Raw genomic sequence first — 24,802 nt, 5'->3', positions numbered from 1 at the left:
TGTATCATGTCAATTAAAATCTTGCATCATTTGAAATCATAGCGGTATGGTGTGTGGTGGAGGATGACTATTCACGAGCTGAAATCGAGCTTTAGATATAGAGATCGAAACAAGCAGAGCTCGAACCCTATGCAAATTAAACAAGCCAAGCTCAAGCCTTATCTATAAACTACAGATCATTGGTCGCGTAGTTGGCGTATGGGATGAATCATTGCCATCGGTAAATGGTTTATTTCTAACAAAATGTTTCCAGTAGATGATCTTTATACAGTTTTAAACATTTATCAATGATGAAATTATAATAAGAGAAGTATTTTGGAACTCTAGAAAGGATAAAATATACACAAATAAGGAGAATGCTTTTGATATATGTGGATGTTGAAAAAATGAAAACATTTTTTTTATATTCTAGGTGTGTTTGGATTTACATAATTAAAAGTTTAAAACTGAAATTTCTCTCCCTTAATTTTATGGGCAAAATTTAAGCATAGAAGTATAAGACTGACCAGAATGTATAAACGATACGATCATTAAAAGCATTATTACATGATGGATAAACCATTTCATTTAAATCAGCGCTTACTTCATAACGAAACCTACAAAAATATTCATGCGACACCACCTGCAAGCTGATCTTAAATTCACTAACAACGTTAAAACATGTCTTGTTGAATGTTCGTTGCAACTTACCATTAAAATGATGGCAAATGCAATAATAAAGAAAACAGGAGTTGATTAAAGATCAGGCATGCCCTTTCCGGTTTTAGCATCGTATGTCTTCTCCTGCACTAGCTCGATCGGAGTATCCTTGGGACCCGCTGTTACCAAAACAAAAGGAAAAACAAAACAAAAGAAAATTAAGAATCTTATAAAACTAGAAATAATCCGATTTTTTAATTAAAAATTGTTTACATGGGTCGTTTTAGGTTTTAACTTGGGAATTCATGATAGCCACTTAATAGTTCACTAAAAAGTTTTTAACACTAGTCAACAAATGTGTGTTCTTTAACTTAAGATTTGGCTATTGAAAGAGATTGTTTTGATGCATTCTGCCCTAATGGCCCTCTACACAAAGAGATTGTTGTGTGCCAGAGAATAAAAAATAGAGTTTAAACTTTAAACTGCAATCCAGAAAATTAAAGACAGCAGAAATCACGTTTCGGTTATCCTCTGTGCACATGTAGCTACTATAATCTACCTGTATAAATAAACCGATTCAAAAGAAGTTACGCATCACATACACATTGTTACTTTCAAGTTTAAAACCGTTTAACCTGTTTCCTTTTTCAGCTAACATTTTTTATTCTACCTCTTTGATTCATTATAGATAGAAGTCTCTAAACCCGAATTCACCCATTCATAGGTGAATGGGCCAAAATGGCCACATGGTTCTGAAAACACAAGGCACGGGTGAGCATTATTTGGTCCAAACTCCAATCCAACCCGCTAGAGCCTGGATATAGTTTATTTTTATATATTTTGCTTTTTTATATAGTATTTAGTTTATTTAAGATTTTTAAAAGTTTATTTAGTTTATAATAGTTTATAGACTTGTTACTTTATTTACAAATATTTTATAATCTTGCTTTTGTTGTTTAAGAATTAATAACTTAAAAATGTTACCTAAATTAATATATCGGGAACTCTTGCCTACCCAGACAACCAGACTGAATTCAATCGAATAATAATCAGTTTAATCAGATAACAGAACCAGGTAAATCGGTTCAATTTGGTTCGGCTAGACACATTTTTAATTCAGATCAGTTCGGTTTCCGGTTAGGGCCAAAATAATTAACAGAATAAACTGATGTCCGAACTGATGAACACCCCCAGAACTTTTAATACTTAACTAGAACTTTTAATACCAAAATGCCACGCCTATGTGAAACTATCTCCCGGCACCTTTTTTTTCAGAACCTAATCGTCTCAACACTTTTTAAAACCAAAAAGAAAATAACACAAGCATAAGCATATGAAAACCGTACCGATTGTCGGTCGTGGAGTAGTCCTAATCTTCAAAATCTCGGGACGAGGGATAATCGACCCTGATGCCCCTATGCATCGTGAAACTCTTACTTTAGTACCATCCTCTTGATACCTTATTCCAACTTTACAAGGTTGCCTGAAAATAAAAATATCAACAACCGCCTTAATTATAATGAAGCCGTCCACTCGTTAAAGTAACCATACCCTGTAACTGGATCAACAATTTGAACATTTGAGACATGAAGAGGGGCCTCTACTGTGAATATCCCGCCTTCGTGCCCTTGCCCTTGTTTTATATGCTTCTTGACCTACAAACATGTTTTACTCCAAATAAGTAAATACTAAATATTAAAATATACATATGCAGGGGCGCATTCTTTACAGAACCAATTTATGTAAGAGCTGCAAGAACCGTATTAAAACACTTATACCTAGTGCATTGATAATTTTAACGAGATAGTGAGTAGGCGGTTATGTTGTTACCTTCAACCAATAATTTTTTTTAAATCTTTTTAACATTTCTTTTAATTATAAGGTTAGTATTGTACAAAACTATATGTAGCATGCGAAGCTGCATATATGTAGCTCACGAAGTTACATATGTGCATCTTGCTAACTACATTTTTTTTGCAAAGATTAATAAGATACAAAAAGAATGAAAAAATTAAAAGCAACAAAAACTCATTCTTGTTTAAAAGTGGTTTCTTGAAGTTTTCTCATATATTTTAAGTTTTCTCATTATCTCTTCTATGTGCGTCTGAGTGTATAAAGAGTGGGATTGAGAGATGAATCACCAAGTTCTTTCCTTCAACAATAACGCGATTTTGGGAGCGAATGACACGTTTAATAGTGCCGGTTTCGCCCCTATCCTTGCCCCTAATTATCATCACCTGTAATATAAGAAAGATTAATATAAATATCAGCTTAAAAACCTAATGAAAGTGAAAAATAGATGTATGAGAAATATATAATCTTTTTACATTATCTCCTCTCAAAATCTTCCAGTGATGTATGAGCTTTTGAGCTGCTTTCCATCCCATTATGTGTTAAGTCTGAAATTATTATCAAAATAATAATAACAATGAGATTAAGAATCCTAAATCAAACCTAATCGAAGTAATTCGTGTGCAATTGAGACCTGAGAACGAATAATCGAACATCTATATGCGGATCCAGGTATACATGCCGTAAAATGATCATAAAGGCCCATCAAATTAAAGGGAAACTTGAACATAGAAGAGATGAGTGAAGGTGGTTTTACCTTTGATTCCCAGTGAGTTAGAAGCCAAGCCGGAGGCAGAGTGTTCGGCGACTGGGAAGATTACTCACCTAGGGTTTCTTCACCGTTTTCATTTTTCGGTTTTGGTTTTTTTTTTATTATTATTAAGGGTAACTTGGTGATTTTTTAAAAACTAATTAGAATAATTTAAATTACTATCTAGTTACCGTTTATGATTCATGTTAATAGTTTGATCAACAACGGTTCTAACTAGGGATGAGCAAAATCGATACCGGTATCAAAATCGGTACCGATTTAGTACCGTCGGTATCGAATCGGTACCAAAGTTTTGATTTTCGGGATTGGTACGGTACCGGTATTTTCCGAATTTTTACCTTCAATACCGGTACCGGTACCAAAATTTAGCGATTTTCGGGATTTCGGTATTTTCGGTACCGATACCGGTCATCCCTGGTTCTAACATTCACTTTCTCTATAAAAGACATTACTTTAAATATAAAGCGTAAAATCTACGATGATTTTGTAATTGGGATTATTTTTTAAAACCAAAACGAAAGTTGAGATTATCATTTGTCAAGCTGTATATATGGTTTATTTCAGTTTGTAACAATTTGGATCGTTAAAATTTAGTTTTTATAAGTTATACTATATCAGTGTTCTATACAAAAAGCAAGCGGAGAAATGAGTTACGATAAGTTATAGGAACTTCGATTAATGTCTAGTATTAATTATTTTACAATGTGAATAAAGTTTTTGTTAAGGTAATTGAGCCAATGTTTGTTGCAATTGATAGTTAGAAATTTCCAATAAATATGTGAACACTAATCAAACTACAAATGTTCTGATATCAACAAAGATTTGTGGGGATGTTTTTCACATATGTGATTGTACATTTTTCATAACTACAGATGTTCTGGAGTTTAATATCTCTATGTTTAACGTTGGAAAACAATCCTCGGATATCCTTGAGAGACACAACTTTGTAGTCGGGACACAAATAATAGCATATTAAATTGTTTTAGAAATTACATGAGTTTGAGTGAAACACGTATAATACTAGCTTGAGCTGAGCTCAAAAATCTTGTTACTGGAATCAGTGTATTTGCATAAGAATCAATTTGCTACACTACAACACGGGCTGATGTCTTTTAATAAATAGTTAGAAAAATAATAGAAAACAATGTTAGATACTTGCATATACCTCTAAACTGTACTTGTATAATAAAATTACTAGCTTTTAGTTTTAAGTGAAAATAAATTCTGAAAATTACATATTAAAACACAAATTTTCATTTACGTGTTTTCCATGAACTATTTTTTTTTTAATTAATACATTCTTTCTTATTTTGCTTTATTTTGATAACTACTTTAGAACCCGTGTGATACACAAAGTGTTTAAATGAAATACAATTATGCTATAAAAATTAAATTAATAAAATACTTTAAAAAAACCTATATCTTATCAAATTAAAAGGCTTATAAGCTCAAATTATATATTTTCTAAAGGAATATTTATACGAATAAATGGTGAGTCTCACGCAATTTATTACTCAATAGTGTATATAAAATTGTTTTAATATATGAAAAAGGGTAGATCTTATTTCATTAAATATTTTAATTATATTAAAATAAATACTAGTATATTTTTAATCCATATAATTTAGGTAATTAGTTAGTTGCTTAAATTATGAATTGATATGTTTTGATTACGCTAATATATATTTTTTCATTAAAATAAAAGAATAATTTAAACGAAAAATTTAAGCTAGAAATGAATCTATAAATGACAGGTGTTTTAGTTATTTTATTATAATAAATAGATATATATATATATCATTTTCCCATCTAAAAAATTCGCAACGTATAGAAAAAAAGAAAAACTAAACTAAAAAATAATAATAGCCAAGAGAAAACATGAAAAGACAGCATTCAAGTATTTTTCTTGATTTTTGGTAACATGTCGTAGTCATGGAGTATTATAATTTATATTATTAATGGAAATAGACTTGGTGTGTCCCACGAATAGAAAAACACTAGCCAGGAATCGAATGAAAGCAGATTTTACAAATTACAGGATAGGGTTATAAATTTTTATTAGCAAATCATTAATGATTTGCTTTACTATTTGAAATTATAAAAAATTAATGAAATTAAGCAAACGGCTCACTCTACCAAACTAATTTACAAACCTACTCACAGTCACTTGTCAACATTTTAATGGACTACTTTTTAATTTATCTGTCACACTTATTAGTTTTAACTATAATATTTATTTTTTAATAACTTTTAATATTTAAGTTTTAAAAAAAAATCTAAAAATATAGTATTTTCCAGTTTTTTGTGTGAACATGTCAGTATAAATTTTATTAAAAATAAAGTTTGTAAAAAATATATTTTTTAATGTAAAATAACTATTAACTGACGACTAAGAAGCTCAAGTGAAGGTGATGAACAAACTTTTCAATACTCTACTCAACGAATAGGAAGCTTATCCAATTATATGACTGATAGGGAACGACTTCGCAATATAGAAACTCTTTAAAAAACAATTTAGTTAAGCATATATGACAAATTTTTGGCAACGAATGATTATGTAGTTTGTATCATTTGTAAGTTTAATTTTATATTTCAAGCTACAATTGTAATTTTGTTTGATTGACATAATTTTCTTTTCTTTTTTTTAATACGTTAAATTAAATATACTGTTTATTTATTAAATGAAGAACTTATTTTTTATATTTCTAGTCACTTTTAATAAAAAAAAGTAACAATTATAAGTTATATTTATTTAATAAAAAATAATGACGATTGGGCTGCTATGAGGATGGAATGTTAGTTTGATTGGGTTGGGTGAGTGGAGGAGGGAGAAGAGAGAAACGTAGTGATTTTTTGTAAATTTAGGGATACTTTGTTTGCCTCTATTTATTTTTTTTTAATATTTGTTGAATTTGTTGTGAGTAGAGGGGATACAAAACTGTAATAATAAAGATATAAAAAATATTATTTAATTGATCGGAAAAATAAATATAATGACTTTTAGTGTAATTATAGAGATCGGAATGGGGAACCCGTCAAGAATGTTCTAAATACTCAGAAAGAAAAACTAGTATCATCCCAATGTTTGGTTGAATTGCATGCTAGTATGCAACGTGGTCATTGATAATTTAAGATGGATTTACCAAATTATATTAGTTTAACGTTAATCAAACTCGATCTAGACTTAAAATTTTTTTTTTATACATATATAACGGAGATATATTATAAAGAAACCAAATCGACTAGCAAGAAAACTAGAAACAAGGCTAAAAGGACAATAAGACGGTGGTTATCTATCAACACTATTAAAACGAAGTAATTATCAAAACTTAATTTTATATTGTACATTTTTTTTACATAAACTTTGATGAACTAACCTTTGTGAAAAAAAAAACAATTCTAGAATGGTGGTTATGTATCAGCCTATGCTATCAAGGTAAGAAGGGAGGTTATCTAACGTAGAGATGGCAAAGGAACTGAACTCGACGATTTGAGACTAGAGATGGGTACGACTATGAAACCGGATTTCAGACCGATGTTTAAAATGTTCACCGATTATCCGAAATATGTATATTCATTTACTTGAACCATACTTATAAACATTTTATTTTTATTTTTTATCATACCATTGGTAAAAAAAAAGGCATAGACATGAAAGTTATAGTTAGCAAAGACAAGGAGGATTATAGTTAGCAAAGATGAGGAGGATGTTGAGTTGGATATGTGGACATATAAGGTTGGATCAGGAATTTAGTTTTTGGGATTAATCATAGGTGACACGCTTTTAGGATAACATAAGTTACTGGTGATTACGATAGTTTGGGCATGTATAGAGTAGACACACAAAGAATCATGTAAGTAATTATATGTAGGGTCACGTAATAAAGGCAGAACCAAATTGACTGCTAATGAGCAGAGGTTAAGTGAGATTTGTAAGGCCTTCACCTATCCACGAATATGATCAATGATATAAGTTATTGAGAATTTGAGATATTGGATAAATGTTAAGGATTTTTAAGGAGACGTGTAGTTTTGTCTAGGTATTTTGGTTTGTTCTACCATTTTTATTTGTCTTCATCATATGTGTGGGTGCTAGGTACGTACTTTCTAGGTGTTTTGATTCCTTTTCATCTCCTCCTTCCTAGTCTATCACGAAAATACATTTTTTTTTGTATTTTTTTATTGTAAAAAGAATTTGGTTTTTTGAGTCAGGTTTCATAGAGACAACCTCTCTGTCTCCCTAAATAAAGGTATGGTTAACCTTCACTTCATCAAAAGGCCTACTTTATATGTGAGATACGGGTACATTTGTTCGTTGCATGCTATTAGTAATTGAAGAGGTATGTACCCGCCTCAACACCGAGCGGGGCGGGTCAACCCACAAGATATATACAAGACATTAGAAGTCAAAGATATTATCAAGGTACAAAGCCAAAACTTATGCTCAAGCATCACATGCTTGCACATATCACATATGCTCAAGCATCACATATGCTCACGCATCACATATGCTCACGCATCACATGTGCTCATGCATCACATATGCTCGCGCGTATCACATGCTCACGCATCATATATGCTTATGCATATCACATCGTGCGTGGCGCATCCGCGCGCGGCGCATATCACATGCTCGCGCATCATACATGCCACCCATGCGCGTGGGGCATCCGCGCGTGACGCGTATTACATGCTTGTGCGTATCACATCTGCGCATGAAATATCTGCGCGTGAGAATAAAGAGAAGACCTCGCGCATCCTCAGGATGGGCGCATATCACACGTGCACATAATCAACCTCGTCCTTATCCAAATCAGGATTAGGGCAACCTTGATTGTGCACGTCAGACAACCTTCCAGAAGGCATCTTTTTAAGGAATAAGGATATGCTGATGTTGACAGCTGCTAAATGAAAGGTGGACAGCTCAGCATGACTCATGGGTTACCACGTGATTATAACCAATGAAAAAGCACCAGGTGTCTCCGAGGACACGTGGCGCAAATCGATTGGAGGAGGCCAACAAAACCCTAATCTGGTCTCAGCTCAGTCAGTGGAAACCCTAGCACTATAAATACATCATAACGTACACAGTTACAGACACATTGATTCACATTGAAGCATACTCAATCACACAATCATACAGAGTAACATACAGTATTCAGCATTTTAAGCAATACTTTCCAAATTCCCTTACTCTCACATTATCATCTTCTCCTACATATACTTATTCTCACGCCGGAGGGTTACCCCAAAGAGGACCCCTCTGTCCCTTTCTGAGGGGTAAGTAACGGCGCAGTTCATTTTGTAGGTGGAAGAACACAGATCCAGAAGAACCATCGGTGAAATAGTATAATCACACCCGAGGAAAGTAGATCTGCTACCAGTGAGTAGATCCACGTTTCTTCATTGGCGCCATCCACTGTTACATCGGCAATCAGATCTCATCAGATCTACATAAAAAAAATCAATCACCATGGTTTCTGGCGTTCATAACGTTGATCAAGCTCTGGAGGATATTGAACGTGAGGGTGTTAACGACGGACAGCAGGTTCTGAGGGTTCCGCGTGATTCTACGCGTACCACCAGCAACCGTCCCTTCGTCACAACCCCTCACGGCCAGACTGAAACTCCTCCAGACGATCTCACGTTACAAAATATGGCCGGCGCGAAACTGAAAGGACCAATGGGTCCAGAAGAAGAAACAAATGATCCGAATGAATGGCTCATAAACGAGCAGCGGCGTCTGATGGAAAAGTACAATGAAATGGTCAAACAGAAAAAGCTAGCCGACCAAACACAAAGGCAAGCGTTTGATAAGCAGACTACAAAAAGGCCGCTCGCGCCGGAAGAAGGACATTCTGTTCACACTGCACACACTGAGTTCAGTGATGAAGAAGTGCATAGCATGAGGAAGACGCGGGATACTCATGCAGGAGGCTCACAGCTCCGCGCGCCTGTGAACATGGCGCCTGGAGCCAGAGCCGATCTGGATCTGCACATGCCGTACAGCCCACCAGTCAGAGGGCAAGTGGACGTAACCACACCCTACAGACCAGCCATCTTGGTGAAACACTCAAAGTTCACTGCGCGCATCGCGCAGGCTCCCATCCAGCACAAGACCAAGATGCCAAGTGGTTTGGGTAAATATGACGGCACGACAGATCCAGACGATTTCTTGCAAGGTTTTTACAACACGGGAAACCTAGAGAGCTGGACGATGCCAACATGGTGTCATATGTTTGCTCGCTGCCTAACGGGCGCGGCGAGGGTATGGTTCGAGAGCTTGCCAACTGGGCAAATTGATGGGTTCCAGGAACTATTAGAAAAGTTCCAAGCCCACTTCGTACAGCAGCGCAGGCACACGCGCGATCCTGATGACATCATGCACTGCGTACGCAGGAATGATGAAACGATTGAAGATTACATCACTCGGTTCAATCAGGAGTCTCTGGCAATCGGAGGTATAACCGAGCAACTCCTGCGCGTGGCCTTTATACAAGGCGCGCGCAGTGATCAACTACGACGAGCTCTCGTAAGCAAAGATGGCATGCCCACCACGTGGGCCAAGTTAATGGAGGCATCGCGAGTTTTCGCGATAAATGAAAAACAGATTGCCCAAGATAGGGCAAGAGAAAGAGCGCATCAGGCTGAATCACCGCGCAGCAAAGAGAAGAGGGCCAAACAGAACTCTGTATGGTCCAGGTTGCAGCCAACAAGTTTTTCTTCCGCAGAAAAGCAAGCGCAACCAAGCTCACCCCAGCCCCAAAAAGATGTTCGTAATCGCGGGGAGGGTGACAAGAGGGAGGGCGGCAGAGATCCAAGCAGACCTCTGCCAAGAATATGGACTCCCCTCACTAAAACACCTTCACAGGTGTTAAGTACTGAGAATGTCCAATTCAAACCCCCCAAGCAACTACACTACAAGGGACCGCAAAACAGAGGCAAATATTGTGAATTTCACAGGTCCCCGGGCCACAACACCGACGCATGCCATCATTTAAAGGATGCGATCGAGAAGGATGTAAAATCAGGCAGGCTGGCTCACTTGGTGAAAAACCAAAGAATAGAAGATGAGCAACCGGAAGGAGCCTCTGCCAGCAAGAAATACAAAAGAATCTGTGTGGCTGAGGGGGGACGACAAGGGCAGACGTCAAAAAAGAGAAGCGCGCAAATCCACGGAGATTGGCGCGAGCAGCAAGTCATTTTCCCAAGAATCAGGGGAGGCCCTTCAATCAGCAGTCCTCTCGTCATCACCACACACATTGCTCATTACGAAGTGTCAAAAGTCCTGGTGGACACTGGAAGCGAATCTGACATTATGTATGACCAATGTTTCAGAAAGTTAGACCCGGCAGACCAAGCGCGGCTCGAAATTGTGAACGCACCAATCTGTGGTGTTTCAAATGAAATCATCCATCCCCTAGGCCAGATTCAGTTTGAACTAACTATGGGGGATGATGAGCACAAGCGAGCCGAAGTTGTCAACTTCTTGGTCTTGCCCACCACGTCATGCCACAATATGATCCTGGGTAGGGGAACGATTGCTCAATTTAATGCTGTACCGTCGCCAGCGCACGGCGCATTGGGGTTCCCTACACCAACAGGCGTAACATTTGTTTACCGCGATCATTTGTGCGCAGTGACAAGTACGCCGGGGGAAGGGAGAATGAAACTTCCAATGGCGGACAATGCGCCAGAGAAGTGGATTTTAAACCCAAAATTCCCAGAGCAAACGGTCACAATTGGCGCTACCATTTCAGACGAAACGAGATTGAGAATGAAAAGGTTGCTCACAAAATACACGTCGGTCTTCGCGTGGCAACACTCCGATATGACTGGGGTCCCGCGAGACTTGGCGCAACATTCTCTTAACACGTTCAAGTCGGTGGAGCCAATTGCTCAGAAAAAGAGAATCATGGGGGATGAAAAGGCGAAGGCCATGAATGAGCAAGTTGAGGACCTGTTGCGCGCAAACATCATCCGCCCGATCCGATACCAGACGTGGGTAGCCAATCCTGTGATGGTAAAGAAAAGCAACGGGTCATGGAGGATGTGTATTGACTTCAAGGACCTCAACAAAGCATGTCCGAAAGACTGTTACCCCCTCCCAAACATCGACGCAAAGGTGGACTCCGTGGCGCCATTCAAGCTCAAATGTTTCCTGGACGCCTACAAAGGCTATCACCAGATTCAAATGGCACCACAAGACGAAGACAAGACTGCCTTCAGAACCGACAAGGGTGTTTTTTGTTACACAAAAATGCCCTTTGGTTTAAAGAATGCGGGTGCCACCTATCAGAGACTTATAGATTCGGTTTTCAGTGAACAAATCAGAAGAAATCTAGAAGTCTACGTTGATGATTTGGTGATCAAGAGCAGGGAGGAGAGACAAATGCTCAAAGACATCGAGGAAACTCTTCAGCGCCTAACGGAAGTTAACATGAAACTCAACCCGAGCAAATGTACTTTCGGCGCGGAAGAGGGGAAATTTCTTGGTGTAATGGTCACTAAGGATGGTTTCAAGGTGAACCCTGAAAAGGTGGAAGCCATCCTTGACATGCCTTCACCATCCACCATGAAAGAGGTTCAGAAGCTGAATGGTAGATTGGTGTCAATCAACAGGTTCCTAGCGAACCACGCCAGCAAATCTACTCCATTCGTCAACACTTTGAGGAACTGCTTGAAGAAGAGCCAATTCAAGTGGACGCCTGAGGCTGAGCAAGCTTTCAGTGAGATAAAAGAATGTCTCATAAAGCTGCCCGCGCTCACAGCTCCACTTCCTGGCGAAACCCTTACATTGTACTTGTCAGCTGGAGACCGCGCCATCGGCGCAGTATTATTGGTGGATCGCAAGGGGATTCAAACGCCAATATACTATGTGAGTCGGGTGCTGACAGACCCTGAGACGCGCTATTCCATCATGGAAAAGTTAGTTTTGTCACTAACACACGCGTCGCGCAAGCTTCATAGATACTTCAATGGTCATCCTATTGAAGTTCTGACTGGTTACAACATCCAGCAAGTCTTGCGACGCCCCGCGCTCTCCGGAAGGCTGACAAAGTGGGCGCTGGAATTAGGTGAACACACGATCACCTATAAGCCCCGTCCAGCAATAAAGGGTCAAGTTTTAGCGGATTTCATCACGGAAATCCCAGAGGGAAAGATTGAAGAAGCTCAGCGCGAGGTAGACCCTCCGCGAGCAAATGATGAAGAAGATGTTTGGAGGCTATTCACTGATGGAGCCTCCAACAGCGAAGGGTCCGGCGCAGGTCTCAAACTGGTGGACCCTGATAATCATGAATATACTTATGCTATTAGGTTGGACTTCAAGAGTACCAACAATGAGGCTGAGTATGAAGCCCTGCTGGCTGGTCTGCGCATTGCGCGCAAATTCGGAGTAAAAAGGCTAGAGGCCCATGTTGATTCTTACTTGGTAGCCGCATAGGTCAATGGCCTTTATGACGCCAAGGAGAACACAATGCCTCTATATCTAGAGCAGGCAAAAAAGCTCGTTGAGCAGTTTGACTTCTTCAAAATCATACACATCTCGCGCAGCGAAAACAAGTCCGCTGACGCGTTGAGTAAGATGGCATCAACTAATTTTGATCACTTTGGCAAAGATGTCAGGGTGGAAGTGATGAGCAACCCGTCAGTGCAAACACAATCTGTCCTTGTAATTCATACAACCCCTTCATCCTGGATAACTCCAATAATGGAATTCCTGAAGGAGGGGAAGTTACCGGACGATCGCACACAGGCGAGAAAGATAAGACACAAGGCGCAGAACTATGAGCTACTCGATGGAACATTATATCGACGCTCTTATCTTGGACCGCTCATGAAATGCCTGGATGCTGAAGAAGCAAGCTATGTGATTAGGGAGATTCACGAAGGAATCTGCGGAATACACGCTGGCCCGCGCATGGTGGTTGCCAAGGCAATGAGCTCGGGCTACTATTGGCCAGGCATGTACTTGGATGCGCTAAAAGAAATCCAAAAATGCAAGGCATGTCAGAGCTACGCGCCAAACACCATGCGGCCAAAGAACAACTTGATTCCGGTGACCTCCGCATGGCCTTTCCACAAATGGGCCATTGATATTGTGGGGCCCCTGCCACAAGCGCAAGGGCGAGTGAAATTTTTGGTAGTGGCGATAGACTATTTCACAAAATGGGTTGAGGCCAAGCCACTAGCAAAAATCACAGCTGAGGCGATGAAGCAATTTATCTGGAGCCACATCATTTGCCGTTTTGGCCTTCCTATGGAAATTGTGAGCGACAATGGCAAACAATTCACTGACAGGAAGATATCCAGCTGGCTCAAAGAATTGCACATCAACCAAATCTTCACTTCGGTCTACCACCCTCAGGGGAATGGCCAAGTGGAGCGCGCGAATCAAAGTTTGTTAAATGGGTTGAAGAAAAGGTTGGAGGGAGAATCCCATTCTTGGGTCGAAGAGTTACCTAATGTCCTGTGGGCGCACAGAACATTAAGCAAAACTAGCAATGGCGAATCCCCGTTCAGCCTAACCTATGGGACAGAGGCTATGATCCCAGCAGAAATTGGATGCCCATCCCATAGGGTACTCATGATGAGCAAGACTGATAACGAGCGCGAAAGAAGATTGGACCTCAACTTGCTTGAAGGGCGCAGAGAAGCGGCTATCATCAATGAAGCCAAATACAAGAAAAAGCTGGAAAAATATTATAATCAGCGCGTTAAAGAATGCAACTTCAAGAAAAATGATCTTGTCCTTCGAAACAATGAAGCTAGCCGCGCAATACCCCCAGGAAAAATGTCCCCCAATTGGGAAGGACCTTATCAAATCTCAGAAGAATTGGGGAAAGGCGCGTACACTTTAAAAGATTTGAATGGAAAAAAGATACCGCGCGCGTGGAACGCAGCACAGCTTAGAAAATGCTTCATGTAAAAATTCAAATATGTAATCAAGGCTTTTAAGCCATCATGAATGATGAGTCACGCTATCTTTCAATATTTGTTCTATTACCTTTGCATACATGTTTCACACTTCCTTTATTAATTTGGAGCAATATGACAACACTATATTGACTTCAAAACAAAATAAAACGAAGTAAAACATACATGCGCGAGCCTTAGCTCAAACGCGTTAACGAGTCTTAACTCTAAAACGTCAGGGCCTTAGCCCAAACCTACGAGCCTTAGCTCAAACACGTTAACGAGTCTTAACTTTAAAAACGTCAGGGCCTTAGCCCAAAACAAAGAGCCTTAGCTCAAAACACTCACAAACATCCATCTTACATCCCGCGCAGCCTGATCATAAAAATCCATAAACACAACTAAGGCAAAGCACATGCCAAATCATAGTTGTTGAGGTCTCAGGTCGAGGTCGCGCGCGGAATCAAAGTGGATATCTGAGTAACACATGCTGACATGTAATGGCTAAAACTCATAATTCCATATAAAAAACGCGCGACAACGACGCGCAAAAAAGGAATAGTGAAAAGTCATCGCGCGTGTCAGCATAATCAAGATACTGCGAAACCACTTACAAAATAGGACTATGGTTAAGTGAATAATTCCCTTACAACCTTGTTCTTATTTTAACGTGCAAGCATATCTTATATCTATACAAGCAAACATGAAGAGATGAATGGAAATGCGCAAGATGTGAAAAAGGGAAAACAAGTTTCATTCCATAGCATTGAAATTTACAAGTATGATGAGTTACAAATTACAAGTATAACAAAAAAAAAATAAAAAAAATAAAAAAATAAAAAATTTGATGAAGGGCTTCTCAAGTCTCCACGTCGACGTCAGCCACTTCATCACCCTCATCATCTCCCTCAGCATCTGGCGCGGCCCGCTCCTCATCTCCGAACTGACCATAGTCAAGTTCTTCCTCCTCAATGGAGTCTTCTATCACGACGGTGTCAGGAGCAGATTCTTTCGCCGCGCCAGAGCCGCTGGCAGGGGCAACATCCCCCGCGCCACCATCATCGCCACCAGCCCTCTCGCATTCATCGAGCAACTTCTTTAGCGCGCCGAGGTCGGGCTGGTCAGCAAGCGCAGCTATCTGCAAATCATTAGAAAAGTATTGAGTACAAAACACTTGGAAAATTAATCAAGTAAAACTCATTAAGGTCAAGGTACCTGCATAAGGATGGGGATGGGAGTATTCATATACCTCTCCCCCACCGCGGCCATGTCCGCGCAGGCCGCGTCGCTCTTGTAAGGGTACTCGGATGGGTTCTTCTTCAACATGCCATATTCATACCCATCCGTAAACCCTTCAGCTCGACCCACCAAGCGCGCGGCGGCATTGCAGTCCATCACAAGGGCCTGAAACTCGGCAGAATATTTCATCGCCAAAGCGCAACGAGTCATGCCCTGTGACACCAGCCACTGGCGATCCTGCGCGAGGCCAGCAACAGACGTCTCGAGGGCAGGAACCTGGGAGTTTAATAACTCAACAGTTTCCTTGGTCTTTTTTAGCTCCTCTTTATCAGACGCTGCTGCCGCCAAAATTTTTTCTTTCTCCGCCTGCGCAGCATCAAGTGCTTCCTGGCTGGACGCTGCCGTCGCCAAGGCCTCATCTCTATCGGCCTGCGCGGCCGCCAACTCCTTCTTCAGGCGCGCAACCTCACTCTCCAGTGATGATTTCTCAGTGATACTCTGGACGATAGCTTGGTCACGCACCTCCGCCTGCTGTTCCAAGACACGCACTCTCCGCGCGTACTTGGCAACTTCGGCCTCCGCCACCTGCTGCTTCTCCCGCGCAGCCTGGAGCTCATGCCCGCGCTTAATAAAGGCGGTGTTGGCACTTGCTCGGTTTTCGCTGAGCTCTGCCTGGAGTTTCTCAGCTCGCGCGCGAGCATCAGAAAGGTTCCAGGCGGCCACCTTAGCCTCTCGCTGGGCTTCCACAAGAGCATCGCGTACTTTAATATAATCACGACGAAGCTCCTGGGAGGCAGCAAAGAAAGCCGACCCAGCGAAAATATGGTCATTCAGCAAGTCCGCGCGGGTGCGCTCCTCCTGATACCTCCTTTCAGTAGGAGGCACGGCATGAGCCCAGAAGTCCTCACATACGCCCATGGATTGGAAGGAACTGTCTTCATTAATATTCCATCTCGGGCGGTAAACGTGGTCACCTTCCTGCAAAACACAAGAAAAGTTCTAAGTCATAAAACATACTTATATGGAGGTACGCGCAGCGGAGCAACAAATTAAAACATACCTGCGGGGATGAAGCAGAAAAGTCAGCGCCAGCCCCACCAGAAGTCTGCGCTGCGAAGTCTTGTGGCATCGCAGGGCTGGCGCGGTCTCCCAAGGAGTCCTCAGCTTGAGCCCCCTCATCCTCCTCATCTTCTTCAATAGGCCTCTTCTCCTGCGACCTGGAGGGCTCCAAACCAGTCTCGCGGGGAGGGCTGCGTGTAGGAGGAGGCGAGGGAGGTCTCGACGCCGCCAGTTCGGCGCGCAATACGGCTTCCTGCTCCTTGGTAATCCCAATTAGGGGAGACTCAGCACTAGCAGGAGCAGGAGCAGAACCAGCGGCGCCGGCAACGGCGCCAGGAGTGTCACCAGCAGGTTGTACGCCAGCTACAACTCCTATGAACAAATCAACAAGGAAAAATGGTTTATGACTGGATCCAAAAGAAAAAATTCAGAAGACAAATGTGCAAAACATACCTTGGCGCAATTCTGTTCGCGCGGCGAACATCGCCATAAAGTTCATTCTACCCTTTTCAGAGGGTAGAACAGGGGACTTCGAAGCAGCCCCCGGCGCAGCCTCAGCACCTTGTGGCGCCTGCGGCTGATCTGCGACCGTCGCCGGTCCTGCAAACATTCAAAGGAGCAAAGGTTTAATAATAATTCAATCAGATGAAGATAAGCAAAGTATACCTGTCGCAGGCGCGGCACTGCTTCTCTCTTCAGCCGCGCGGACGGAGGAGGTGACGCCACCATACCTCAAGTGGACAGGAGGTCTGCCCACTCTCACAGGCAGGGAAGCTAAAGAAACCTTGGTGGTAAACACCTGGGTTTCCTTAGGTCCCTTCGTTTGAGCATGGGGATGAGCGATAGGGGTGTCATCTTTCTTCTGTTTCTTACTGCCCCCTGCGCCAGATTTCCCCTTAGCTTTGCGCTTTAGTAGGGGCGCCTCCTCTTCCTCCTCCTCCTCTTCCGCGAGCTCCAGCTCGTAGTTTTCGAGCGCATCTGCAAATACAATCAACAGAACTGTTAATAAATTTTGGTATTCTAAAGGAATAAGCATAAATGCGAAGGCTTACCAGGCGCGTCGCCATCAAAATCAAATTCCAGATCCACAGGGATGAACATGTCATCGAAGCGATCTGGGAAACCAACCTCCCCAGCGCCAAGCGCGACGGAGCCACCCTCCACTTGATCATCATAAGCGGCGTGGATATAATCCTTGGTGACTGCACAAAAACAAGTCAAGTGATATCAGCAAAAAGAATTATGTTCGCGCAGAAAAAGAAATAAAGCAATAAAATAAACTTACACAACCCGTCGACTTGGATTACGGGCTCAAGCGCGCTGTCAGCCCACAGCTTACTCATGCCGACCCCTACCAGCGCCTCCTCGCGAATGCTCTTGGCGGGGGATGGTTCAGTGGTCAGCTTATTAACCCAGGCGCCTGTTGGGTTCTTGAGGACACCCTCATCCGCAGGCGCAGAAGAGATAGAGCGCATGGTCATACGGATGGGGATCACACCAGCCCTTATGTAAAAGAACCTCTCAGACCAGTCATGAAGGCTCTTGAATGAAACAGTGGAGCACTTCACCTTCTGACTGCGAGGAATAAAAGAGAACCAATTGTCTTGGATCTTGGGCTTGTAAAAATACTGAAAGCGCCGAGGAGTGGGCTCCTCGCGCTGGGATTTGCACATGAACTCAAAGTGAGTCATGCGCACGAGTCCAAACGGATGGACTTGGGATATATGAATCCCATAGAACTTCAGCAGTGCACCCACAAACCTTGTTATCGGGAGACGAAGGTTGCAGTGGGTGAAAAAATGGCTATATAGGGATATATAGCCGGCAGGCGGGTCCGCCGCCGTTTGCCCGGCCCCAGGCAACATGCAGCCAAACAGGGTGGAAAAGCCCTGAGAGGCGATAAGGCTGTCAAGATCAGCCTGCCTCAATTTGCAGGGGATTTCATTCCACCTCCTCACCACCTTGGTCCTCCTTACCTCCTCCGATGAGCCCTCAGCAACCTTCTTCCCCTTGCCTTTCTTCTTCAACGTCGACATCACTACGGATTTCACGCGGCGTTTTCGGGAAACGATTGAGGTGATCGACGGGTTTGAGGAGTCCGAACTATCAGACATACAACTGAAAATCAAACGGAAACTTCTGAAGAACAGATATTTGGGAAGCAGAAAAAAGGATAATCAGAAGACAAAGAAAGAAAAGCTCAGAAGAATAAGCAAGAAGGTGAAGGATAAAAACTCTAAGGGCTGGCTTTTATAGGCCCAGGAGAGAGAAATTTTGATGCTGAACGGACTTCACGCGCCCCCACTCGCAGGTCTTGGCCAATGCGAGCGTCACACGTGTCCCTGACACTGTGTGAGGAGACATGAAAGGAAACTATACGGCTGCTGCCAGAGTTCACGCGCCCCCACTCGCAGGAACGGACCAACGCGAGCGCGACACGTGTCCCTGACAGCATGTGAGGGGACACGAAAGGCAACTGTAGCACCTCGAGCACACGAAATGTCTGACACGTCTCCATCACTGACCCACGTCAGCAACCGTCACGTACACAGACGATTCGTTTTCAACCAAATGGATAGAACTTCGCGCAACGATGGAAACAACCAAGAAAACGACAAAACCCCTTTAAAAGACCAAATCAGTAAGTCTAATATCTATCTTACCGCGCTCGCGCGAGATAAGACACACATTAGACTGGGGGGGCTTGAAGAGGTATGTACCCGCCTCAACACCGAGCGGGGCGGGTCAACCCACAAGATATATACAAGACATTAGAAGTCAAAGATATTATCAAGGTACAAAGCCAAAACTTATGCTCAAGCATCACATGCTTGCACATATCACATATGCTCAAGCATCACATATGCTCACGCATCACATGTGCTCATGCATCACATATGCTCGCGCGTATCACATGCTCACGCATCATATATGCTTATGCATATCACATCGTGCGTGGCGCATCCGCGCGCGGCGCATATCACATGCTCGCGCATCATACATGCCCACCCATGCTCGTGGGGCATCCGCGCGTGACGCGTATTACATGCTTGTGCGTATCACATCTGCGCATGAAATATCTGCGCGTGAGAATAAAGAGAAGACCTCGCGCATCCTCAAGATGGGCGCATATCACACGTGCACATAATCAACCTCGTCCTTATCCAAATCAGGATTAGGGCAACCTTGATTGTGCACGTCAGACAACCTTCCAGAAGGCATCTTTTTAAGGAATAAGGATATGCTGATGTTGACAGCTGCTAAATGAAAGGTGGACAGCTCAGCATGACTCATGGGTTACCACGTGATTATAACCAATGAAAAAGCACCAGGTGTCTCCGAGGACACGTGGCGCAAATCGATTGGAGGAGGCCAACAAAACCCTAATATGGTCTCAGCTCAATCAGTGGAAACCCTAGCACTATAAATACATCATAACGTACACAGTTACAGACACATTGATTCACATTGAAGCATACTCAATCACACAATCATACAGAGTAACATACAGTATTCAGCATTTTAAGCAATACTTTCCAAATTCCCTTACTCTCACATTATCATCTTCTCCTACATATACTTATTCTCACGCCGGAGGGTTACCCCAAAGAGGACCCCTCTGTCCCTTTCTGAGGGGTAAGTAACGGCGCTGTTCATTTTGTAGGTGGAAGAACACAGATCCAGAAGAACCATCGGTGAAATAGTATAATCACACCCGAGGAAAGTAGATCTGCTACCAGTGAGTAGATCCACGTTTCTTCAGTAATAAATAATACTAAAAACTAATGTATTAACTTTTAGTTTTTTGAATTTATAATTTCTTATCATGGTAGAGAGAGAGAGAGAGAGAGAGAGAGAGAGAGATCACTACCAATGATAAGAAGAAGCGTATGTAACTACTTTACGGTATAGAAGAGGTTTTGGGTGGTGGGTCACGGTGTTTGTAAAATTAATTATTCTTTTAATTGATAAGTTTTTTAAATTGCAATATTTTAGTCAGTAGAAACAACTAATATTTATTTTGACGTATCCATGTTATAGGTTGTTAACGAGTTAACATCAAAAACCATCCGTTTACAATGAAAATAGAATATATTTATCCTATAAGATGACACCATCTAATGTTAACCCTCCCTCTTTACTTATTAAGAAACTATTAAACGCAATCACATGGATTGAAATTTCGAATAATCGAATTTCTCTACATTTTTTAAAGTTTATTATCCATTTTGAAATTTCGAATAATCGAATTTCTCTACATTTTTTAAAGTTTGTTATCCATTTACTTTAGTTTTAATTGTACTAAATTCTGAAAAGACATGTTAGGTGAAAAATTAATACCAAAAACACAACAGGCAAACATTTTGTATTTTCGTGACGAAATTTTACAAAATAGGCAAACATTTCACTTAATCTATTAATTTGAAACCTTTAAAAACTTTTGTGACGAGCTGAACCGATACCAGAATTGTTACTAGCATTCGTTTATATAGTTTCGATCGATATAAAAACATGTTTCGGTATTCTTTTTAATATATCATGTTTTATTTATTTATATGCTTTTCGATCAATGCAAAACAAATGTTGATATTACAACTTTATTCATTCATATGGTTTATCGATCAATGTAAAGCATGCGCATATATTCTTTCGGACAAATAACAACTATATTTCATTGGTTTGTATTTATTCAGTCGCTATACCAAGTACTAGTTCGTACCAGTACTATAATACCATAACAAACCGATACTAAACAAAGTGAATTCCTCGTCACATCACTCGAGATAATTTGACTAGTTTATATTGTTCACCATGTAATTAACCATATTTAACATACAAAAACAACTATTACATACATTTTTTATGGTATAAACCTTTTCCTTAATAGTGTGGTCCATGTACATTATTTCTTATACATTTTTTAGATAGGATTCCATAATTGATCATCTTAATCGTACTCCAAATAAATCTTTACTCTCTCTCCTCTCTCTTCTCTTTTTAAAATGCCTTCGAACTCCAAAAACCTCCTCAACCAAATCTAGACACCTCTCTCATCTCATCGTGTCGACATCTCCAAAGAACACACATGTTGCTCCTTAAACTAAACAAATCAACATTTTTATCCCCAAACACTTGATCAAATGGGCAGACTAAACCACAAAAAAATCCAACCTTAATTTTGTCACAAACACTTGGGTTTTAATCCGAATCACTTCTTGTTTCTCTTGACCCATGGAAGTACAAGACGCCTTTTAATTATAATTACTATTATTTCTGACTCCCAAATTATTATTATTCATGGCCGATCAAAACCCGACCCGACCCGTTTCATCTTTCTTCAACAACTTATTCTCCCCCAAATACTCCGAATCATCACCCACTTCTATTCTGGACAACCCTTTTCAACCCGCTAAAAACCGGCTCAACCCGGAAAAAAACCCGCCGGAAAAACTTGACCCGGAAGGCATCGCGTTGGCGTTAATCGAACAACTTCCTGATGAGACTGATCAAAAACCCAACACAATCAGTCGTAAGATTCTGTTTGCTACGAATTTGAAGATTCAGATTCCTGAATTTTGCGGTGATTATGGGATTAAAACACGTAGTCCTCATTTTTCGGGCGGGTCGGGTACCGGGTTCGGGTCGCCCCGGAGTTTTACGTGTCCTTTGTCGTTAAAAGAAATGGAGCTTTCGGAAGAGTATACCCGGGTGGTATCGCATGGCCCGAACCCGAAAACGACTCATATTTATGACAATTGTGTAATCGGGTTGCCCGAATTGAAGCAGCCTGGTCCGAAACCACCGGTTTGTGAGAGTTTTTTAAGCTTTTGTCACACATGCAACAAGAATCTTGAAGAGGGTAATGATATACTTATTTATGGGTAAGTCCAAATTTCTAAATATTGTATAATTAGAAAATAACATAACTTTAATTAATTATGATTAAGTTTTGGTTGTATAGTAAGTGGGATAGTATTTTATATTAGCTACAAATTATTGGTTAATACTTTTCACACCTAGTGGCCTATCGATGGGTCCAGGTTATGATAGCTAGTGACTAGTAGCTCGTTTAGCTTATTGTTTTAAGCTATCTAGCTAGATATGGTTTAGCCCGATTACTCGTTTAGTGGATGAGCCGAGTTTAAGCCAAAAGTAGCTAGCTGTGTATAAAAACTCAAGTTGATTTGACTCGCAAAAATTAGATTCTATATCTTGGTTGTTGGTAGTTTAATTATTGTCTTACTTTAAAATTGTATAATTTGTGTAATGGGATGGTTTTGTTAATTGGCTTAATACTTGAGAAATAGTTAAAATACTTATCGAGCCATGAGTTGACTCGAGTTGGAGGTTAGACTAATACGAGCTGAGTTCATGCTCGATTGAAAATATTTAGCCGAGTTAACTTGACTTGTATTGTCACCAACTCACCGGCACCGATTCAAGCTAGGGAGTGAAGAAGAATTGACTCGTTACCTGCTCAAGTCCGAGTTAATGATGGCTTGACTCGTTCACTCTTTAATAGTTTTATTCATCGTATGTAGAAATATTTATTTAATTATTTTGATTCTAAATATAATTATTTTATTTTAAATACTTTTATAAAATATAAAATAGAATATTTAATGATCATTTTAATAACTCTAAAAGTTATTTATTGTTACACAGGGGTGACAAGGCTTTCTGCAGTGAAGAATGCAGAAGCCAAGAAATGATTTTTGATGGATTGATGATGAACTAAATCACATGAAGTGACTATTTTGCCCCTTGGTTTTCGGTGTTGAAGTTTGTACTATCTTCATATTCATGAGCGCAAGATGGGAATTTTGTTAAGAGTTCGATTTTGTTGGATTGTAATTCTAGCAACCTATCGTGAATAATTATTCTGGTGTTTTTTGTTTATTTATTTTTGTTTTTAAACTTTATATCAGCTTTCGTTTTACCATTCCACTATCCTTGTAATGATTTTGTAGAAAAGAAAAGAAATATTGTAATGATGTTATTTTGGACTTATTTGATCTATAAATGACGTGATTTGGCAAACAATATTAAACGTTGTATATACCTCCCTCTTCTTTAAACTTAAACAGTTAAAAACGTACAACAATGTATTATTTATGTTTTTTGTTGTTTTATTATTATTATTCTTCTTTTGTAAAGCCAACTTTATAAAATGAAACAAACAAGACTTATAAGAGTGAGAAGTCCAAACGTACAAATAAAGGAAAATAAAGAAGCTGTAAAGGAATACAAGACCAATTACAAGGGAAATTAATAAAGTTAAACTTGCAACCATTTTTTTCACTCAAGGTCCAAACGCTTGCACCGATGTTTAAACCATAAAAAAAATGTGGATTTGATATCAATGACCAACTTGGACATTTTGAAAGGCACGTTCTTGAAGATGAGTTATTTTATTATTTTTTTATACCAATATTACAATTATTATTATTGTTATTATTATTATAATTAGTGAAATTAAAAGTTAAGACACTCTTTGTCTCTAGTATTGATGTACGATAATAATTGTGTTAAAGTGGGCGTGGATCAAATATTTTACCCCTTTCTTGGTGTAAAAGGAAAAATGAGTATAAAAATCTCCTTGGACCCATCCAATTTATTAATGAAAAATTAATAATTAAATAAATAATAAAAAAGACCTATGGGTCCCACCCTTTATCTTCATCCACTCCCTGGCCTAAACAAACACGTCCACAAGCATGAAGACCGACGACCAACCTGATATTAAGTTCGTAAAATATTGTTATTACTATTTACTACTATAATTGCTCTCTCTCAAATCCTAAAGACAAAGATACCTGTACCTTTGATATTAGTGAGATTTACTGAGTATGATGATAATGATGACGACGTCTACTATAATTGCTACAACTATGGCTGCTAATAGCATTCTCAACCTATCTCTCATCTCCGTCCCTATAATTACACTAAAAAACATTACAATTCTCTCTAGAGTTTAATTAAATAATATTCTTTTTCATACTTTTATCTAGGGATGAGTTCGGTGCCGTACCGATACCGAAAATACCGATCCCGAAAATCGCCAAATCTTGGTACTGGTACCGAAATATTCAGTTAGGTACCGGTATGGTACCGTCCCGGTACCAGTGTTGAAGGTAAAAATTCGGGAAATACCGGTACCGTACCGATCCCGAAACTCAAAACTTTGGTACCGATTTCGGTACCGGTACCAAGTACCAAATGCCCATCCCTACTTTTATCATTATAGTTTTCTGACTTTCTCTCTCCACACTATAATTTACAAAAAATCACTATCTTTTTCCTAAATTTACAAAAAAATACTAT

General features: G+C 40.2%; 2 protein-coding genes across 2 annotated transcripts; one reads left to right on the top strand and one right to left on the bottom strand.

The window, feature by feature from the left end:
• Positions 1-500: 500 nt before the first annotated feature.
• Positions 501-3,309, bottom strand: LOC143625833 (uncharacterized). Its single transcript, XM_077096070.1, has 6 exons — positions 3,248-3,309; positions 2,967-3,038; positions 2,781-2,876; positions 2,191-2,294; positions 1,986-2,122; positions 501-818 (listed from the first exon to the last, which is right to left on the bottom strand). The coding sequence occupies exons 2-6, from the start codon at positions 3,024-3,026 to the stop codon at positions 736-738; spliced, it is 480 nt and encodes a 159-aa protein (XP_076952185.1). The 5' UTR covers positions 3,027-3,038; positions 3,248-3,309; the 3' UTR covers positions 501-735.
• Positions 3,310-21,470: 18,161 nt separating this feature from the next.
• Positions 21,471-23,440, top strand: LOC143625832 (FCS-Like Zinc finger 8-like). Its single transcript, XM_077096069.1, has 2 exons — positions 21,471-22,359; positions 23,144-23,440. Exons 1-2 carry the CDS (start codon positions 21,776-21,778, stop codon positions 23,214-23,216), a joined length of 657 nt encoding a protein of 218 aa, XP_076952184.1. The 5' UTR covers positions 21,471-21,775; the 3' UTR covers positions 23,217-23,440.
• The last annotated feature ends 1,362 nt before the right edge of the window (positions 23,441-24,802 follow it).

This window comes from Bidens hawaiensis, unplaced genomic scaffold (genome assembly GCF_021521415.1).
Source record: "Bidens hawaiensis isolate Kalapana, Puna unplaced genomic scaffold, B.hawaiensis_p1.1 tig00004242_1, whole genome shotgun sequence".
In the NCBI taxonomy this organism is placed as follows: Eukaryota; Viridiplantae; Streptophyta; class Magnoliopsida; order Asterales; family Asteraceae; genus Bidens; species Bidens hawaiensis.
The sequence above is the reverse complement of the archived record's forward strand: the minus strand, read 5'-3'. Positions and strand labels throughout refer to the sequence as shown.

Bases quoted from the DNA above. Each gene is read 5' to 3' on its own strand.
- LOC143625833 (XM_077096070.1), bottom strand. From the start codon at position 3,026: ATGGGATGGAAAGCAGCTCAAAAGCTCATACATCACTGGAAGATTTTG. The intron at 2,877-2,966 runs GTAAAAAGATTA...CTTATATTACAG, and splicing joins AGATTTTGAGAGGAGATAAT to GTGATGATAATTAGGGGCAA. The intron at 2,123-2,190 runs GTATGGTTACTT...TTTTATTTTCAG, and splicing joins ATTGTTGATCCAGTTACAGG to GCAACCTTGTAAAGTTGGAA.
- LOC143625832 (XM_077096069.1), top strand. From the start codon at position 21,776: ATGGCCGATCAAAACCCGACCCGACCCGTTTCATCTTTCTTCAACAAC. The intron at 22,360-23,143 runs GTAAGTCCAAAT...ATTGTTACACAG, and splicing joins AATGATATACTTATTTATGG to GGGTGACAAGGCTTTCTGCA.